A 6,173-nucleotide genomic window follows, 5' to 3' on the forward strand; every position below is an offset into this window, starting at 1 on the left:
TTTGAGATAAGGTCTTGCTGTGTCACCCAGGCTGGAGAGCAGTGGTGCAACCGGCGCTCACTGCAGCCTCAAATTCATGGGCTCCAGCGATCCTCCCACCTCAGCCTCCCAGGTACCTGAAACTACAGGCACACGTCACCATGCCTGGCTATTGCTTTTTGTTTGGTTGGTTTTGCTTTTTATTAAGTAGAGGTGGGGTTTCCTCTCTTGCTCAGGCTGGTCTCAAACTCCTGGGCTCCAGCGATCCACCTGCCTCGACCTCCCAAAGTGCTGGGATTACAGTGAGCCCCCGAGCAGGCCGAATTTTTCTTTCCCCCACAATGATATGTATTTATAAGTAAAAGGAGGAAATTTTTTCTTGGAGGAAAAAGAGAAATAAAGACATGGTGACAAAAGCATTGAATGAGTTTAATTTTGGAAACTGTGACACTGAGGTGACCCAGAGTGCGGGGCCCACAGCCTCTCCTGCAGATTAGAAAACAGATCCCCCTTCTCCAGGAAAGAGCTACATTCCTAGGCCTGTAAGTCACGGGCACTTTTCTGCTTTATAAAAACAAACTGGGCAATATTCCGAGACAGAAAAGGGAATGGGAAACTCTGTTCACCACAATACCTTCATGCCTGGGCACGGAGTCTAATTCCAGCACAAATGAACATCACAGGATCCACCTCTGCTCCTGGCTCCCCTCCTGAATCCCCGAGCACGAACAGGAAGGCTTCTCCCAAAGGAAGCAAGCTCGTGAAGGCGGAGAGCGCTCGCACAAGGCTTTGGGCCGGGAATGATTGGCTCTGTTTGTTTTTCCCGAGTCAGAAGGAGATCAGAGTTAGGGCAGACAGCGGGAGCACAGGCTCCCCCCACATCCCAGCATGGGGGATCTCAAAGCCACGCCTACATCCACCAAACCAGTGGTGAGTCGCCTTAGGTTTTTTTTTCTTTTTTATTTTTTGTAGAGACGGAGTTTCATGTTGCCCAGGCTGGTCTCGAAGTCCTGAGCTCAAGCGATCTGCCAACCTCGGCCTCCCGAGGTCCTGGGATTACAGGCGTGAGCCACCGAGCTCTGCCAGTCTCCTTAGGTTTTTAAGTGATTGCCTATGCTGTTCTACACAGGGTGCTTGCTATAATATGCTCATATCCAGACTGGCATGGTGGCTCATGCCTGTAATCCCAGCGCTTTGGGAGGCCGAGGCAGGAAGATTGTTTGAGGCCAGGAGTTTCAGAGCAGCCTAGGCAGCAAAGCGAGATGCTGTCTCCACAAAAATAAAAAAAAATTAGGCTGGTCATTGTCGCTCATGCCTGTAATCCTAGCACTTGGGGAGGTTGAGGCAGGAGGACTGCTTGAGCCCAAGACTTCCAGACCAGCCCCGCCATCATAGCAAGACACTGTCTCTACAAATAATTAAACAATCAGCCAGGCATGGTGGTATGTGCCTCCCACGGGAGGCTGAGGTGGGAGGATTATTTGAGCCTGGGAGGTTGAAGCTGCAGTTTCACTCCAGCCTGAGTGACAGAGCAAGACCCTGTCTCAAAAAAAATTTTTTTAAAGAAGTTATCTGTTCAGTGGTAAATGAAGTAAATAAGAAATAAGAAAAATAAGATAAAAAAGAAAAAGAAATTTAAGTAAACTAACAACAAAAAGAAGTAAAAAGGCCAGGCACGGCGCCTCACGCCTATAATCCCAGCACTTAGGGAGGATGAGGTGCGCGGATCACTTGAGCCCAGGAGCTCGAGACCAGCCTGGCCAACATGCTGAAACCCTGTATCTGCTAAAAATACAAAAGTTAGCTGGGCGTGGTGCCGCATGCCTGTAATCCCAGCTACTCGGGGGACTGAGGCAGGAGAATCGCTTGAACCTGGGAGTCAGAGGTTGCAGTGAGGCAAGATCACACCATTGCACTCCAGCCTGGTCAAGGGAGTAAGGCTCTGTCTCAATAATAATAAGATAAAAATAAGATAAAAAGAAAAAAATTTAAATAAGAAAAATAGTTTAAAAAAGGATTATTTTCAAGCACGGCTTAATTTTAAAAAATGGAAAAGATGTTGGGCTCAGTGGCTCATGCCTGCAATCCCAGCACTTTGGGAGGCCGAGGGGAGCAGATCACCTGAGGTCAGGAGTTTGAGACCAGCCTGGCCAACATGGCGAAACCCCGTCTCTACTAAAAACACAAAAATTAGCTGGTTGTGGTGGCACATGCCTGTAATCCCAGCTACTTGGCAGACTGAGGTAGGAGAATCGCTTGAACCCGGGAGGCGGAGGTTGCAGTGAGCCGAGATCGCGCCACTGCGCTCCAGCCTGGGCGACAGAGGGAGAGAGAAGAGAAAAGAGCAAGAAGGCGGCAGCAGCCTGTGAGGCCCTGCATGAGCGCTGCCGGAAGTTACTGCATGGAATGGAGCCCACACAATGGTCCCTCGCATACAACCACCCTCCCTGCAAGGAGGAGGTTTCCTACAGTTAGTTCCACCTGCTGTCTCTTCACAACTTCAAACTCAGCCACATGCTGGGTCTGTGGGAGGTCACGGAGCCTACCTGATCTCGCCTCCTCCTCACGCGGGTGTGGAAACCGCCCTACTTCTGGGATGAAGAGCAGAAACCGTGGCTCACTCTGGCCTGACTCGTTTTTACAAGTAGACAGTTTTGATGGCGTATCTCAAAAGGAGTATTACGAGGGCATCAGAAGTGAATTCGTTTCCTGCCGCAGGTGTGTGCCCTAATGGTAATTGCTTTTACTTTGTGATTCTTGGCAACAAATCTTAAATTATTTCCTTGTAGGAGGTGGAAAGGAATATTTTCATTTACATTTTAATTTATATATTCATATTTATTATATATAATATAGTATAACTTTTGTACATAAAATGTGTAAATAAGGCTGGGTGCAGTGGCTCACATCTATAATGCAGCACTTTGGGAGGCTGAGGCTGGAGGATCGCTTAAGCACATGGGTTCAAGATCAGTCTCAACAACAAAGTGAGAGCCTATCTCTAGAAAATAAAATAATAGTAATAAAGTATGTAAATATATAATCAATCATAATTTTTAAATTCAAATACACGTTTTTCTTTATAAAAATAATATATACTTTTAAATATATATGCACATATATATAGATATATAAAACATGCATATATGTACACATATACACATAAATACATGTTATAATTTGCACATATAAATATAAATATATAACATATAAAAACGTACATATATGCGTACACGTTTGTGTTCATATATGTATGTTTATATACATTCATATGTACATGTATATAGTGTATATACATACATGCATGTATATAACATATGTATATATAACAAACACACATGTATACCTAATGTATATGCATGCATATACAACATGTAAAGCTATACATATATTAATATATGTACTCTTTTCAAGAAAAATGTTTATATATGTATGTATAGCACATATATACATATAAAACACATATATATGTGTACATGATTTTTCAAGGAAAAAGCATATTATGAGGTACTTCTGACTTGCCTGGGAACATGACTGGTTGTGTTTATGTGGCTGGTTATATTGGTATCTAAATATAGGAGCTTCAATCATGGTTGAAAAGTCTTATGACATCAAGTCTGTGGCCTACCTCTGAAGAGATGTATTTATGTATTTAGCGACACAATAAAAGCAGAGTTTTCTTTTCTAAAGAACTCTGCACTTTAACCCTTCGAATGTTATACATTTTGCTTCAGATTGAGTTTTTGCTACTGAATGAAAGTTTCTATTTTTTATTCTAAAGATACAAGACATCTAGAAAGATTCAAGAGGCTGGGTACAGTGGCTCACACTTGTAATCCCAACACTTTAGGAGGCCGAGATGGGAGGATCACTTGAGGCCAGGAGTTTGAGACCTGCCTGGGCAACATGGCAAGATCCTGTCTCAATTTAAAATAAAACAAAATAATAAAATGTAGAATACAATAAAATATAATGCAATAGATAAAAAGAAAGATAAAAGAAAAAGACGAGGAAGCACCCAACCGAGACTGACAATTTAGCCTTCAATTCTCTTCCAGGGAGCAGGAACCACAGCCCTCCTTTCCTGCCCTAGTCCGGGGCAGCCAGCCTGTCTTCACCACTTTGCCTGGGCCCTGTTCCCAAGCCCAATTTCGCTTTTCATCCCCAGGATCTCCTGAATGTTCAGCATCTCTAAGGTCAGAATCTGGTGTGGATGTAGCGTCTGCCATTTGGTGCATCTTCCCTCACTGATTTTTCTTACGCGTTACCTTTGGAAATCTCCACGTAAAATCTGTACTTGATATTTTCACTGATTATTATTATTGTTTTTTTGAAAGGAAATTGCTTTTCAAACATTGATAGGGACTTGTTTGAAAAGATGCAGTTTGGCACAAAAGAGTGTTCGGTTGAGAATAAGCCCTGGAGCGTCTCTGCACGTGCAAAAGCCGGCCTGTGAGAAGAAGCCCAAGGAAGTCCAGTTACCTGAAATGCAGTTCCATCAGGGCGAGAGCAGCTGGATTTAGCAGGGAGGCTGCTCCTCAGAAGAAATCCTTTCTGCTTGCGAAAGCAGACACGCACTGGCTCTCTCGGCTGCACTGAACGGCTGGCTCAGGCGTGTGCGTAGCTGATTCACTCTGAAAAGCGAAAACAGGAATTCCGCAGAAACCAAGTTAGGTTGTCCCAGAAACAGATCAGGCAAGTTCCCAAGGAATGCACTGCTGGCTCTTTCAGGCGTCCACAAAAGACCTTCTGTTTTATTTGCAGAACCTCACACTCACGGAAGGAGCCCAGACATCTGATGCTGAACACACAGTTTTCAACTGCAGGAAGGTGGAATCCCTTCTGGCTTTTGATGTAGACAGAGTGCATTTTCCAAAATGGAAAAGTGGTTCTCTTGAAAATTCATCTTGAACAAGCAATCCATAGCTCTTACATTTCATGCCTTTTTTTTTTTTTTCCTTTTGCTATTTTTCACAAACATAAAAACAAGATAGAAAACAATTCAGGTTACAGTTGGAGCGGTGGCTGTGCGCACTTAGCGGCAAGCGTTGCTGTGTGTACACCGCCGCTAGACTGTGTAGCTCTTATCCCTGTCACCACGTTTTAGCTCTACGCACCAATGTGTTTGCTCATCTATTTGCCAGGGATCGCATTTCTTTTTTCTTATTGAGGCAGAGCATACCTTGCAGGCAACATTAGATGTAAAATGAATCACTTCAAGGACTTTTTTTTTTTTTTTAAAAGAAGAGCTGTGTGCGCACTTCTAGATGCTGAATTACAAAAATATTCATGGGGTCACACTATATTGCCCAGGCTGGCCTCCAGCTCCAGAGCTGAGTGATCCTCCCATCTCAGCCTCCCAAAGCATTGGGATTCTAGGCGTGAGCCACCATACCCAGTCTGTTTGTTTTCTCATTATTAAGTTTCACTATTGATTTGACAATATTTTCTCCCAGTCTGTGGCTTCTCTCTCTTTTTTTTTTTTTTGAAACTGAGTCTCGCTCTGTTAACCAAACTGGAATGCAGTGATGCCATCTCAGCTCACTGCAACCTCTGCCTCCAAGGTTCAAGCAATTTTCCTGCCTCAGCTTCCCAAGTAGCTGGGACTACAGGCACGCACCACCATGCCCTGATAATTTTTGTACTTTTAGTAGAGGCAGGATTTCACTATGTTGGCCAAGCTGGTCTTGAACTCCTGACCTCAGGTGAGCCTCCCACCTCACTCTCTCAAAGTGCTGAAATTACAGGCTGAATCACTAAAATCGTCATCCTAATGCATTTATAGCCTCTACAGCCTGACCACTGCAGAGTTTTGGTTTGAGACTCCTGCTTGCCAAGTAATCTGCAGCTGCACACATGCTTCATGAGTTTAACACATGAGAAAGAACACAGCGTGGCTCGATGGGCTTAGGAGCACCTACCAGTCCAGGCCACGCCTACTAGGTTATGTTGCTCTTGAGGGGAGGCTGTCAACACTCACGCAGTTACTTTTTGCACAAGTTGAACATCAAGGAGGTAAAACCAGGATCCCAGGATCCAGATTGGAACTCCCAGGTTGCCTGAACTTCAATCTGCCTTTTTGTGTTCTGGGATGAGGCATGGTTACATCACTACCCTACTACTGACATTTGAGGAGGATGATCCTTTATTGTAGGGGCAGTCCTGTACATTGTAGAATGTTGAAAACCGTCCCT

General features: G+C 44.2%; 1 protein-coding gene across 2 annotated transcripts in view; it reads right to left on the reverse strand.

The window, feature by feature from the left end:
* Positions 1 to 4,852, reverse strand: part of ARSL (arylsulfatase L) — a 38,130-nt gene extending 33,278 nt beyond the window's left edge. The window contains exon 1 of one of the 2 annotated variants that reach the window (XM_017518707.2): positions 4,462 to 4,852. In XM_017518707.2, coding sequence (XP_017374196.1) covers positions 4,462 to 4,478 — 17 coding nt within the window. In that variant the 5' untranslated portion in view covers positions 4,479 to 4,852. The remainder of the gene's footprint in view (positions 1 to 4,461) is intronic. The other variant, XM_037734980.1, reaches the window with a different exon arrangement.
* Between the last annotated feature and the right edge of the window lie 1,321 nt (positions 4,853 to 6,173).

Source organism: Cebus imitator, unplaced genomic scaffold, assembly GCF_001604975.1.
Source record: "Cebus imitator isolate Cc_AM_T3 unplaced genomic scaffold, Cebus_imitator-1.0 Scaffold699, whole genome shotgun sequence".
NCBI classification, from domain to species: Eukaryota; Metazoa; Chordata; class Mammalia; order Primates; family Cebidae; genus Cebus; species Cebus imitator.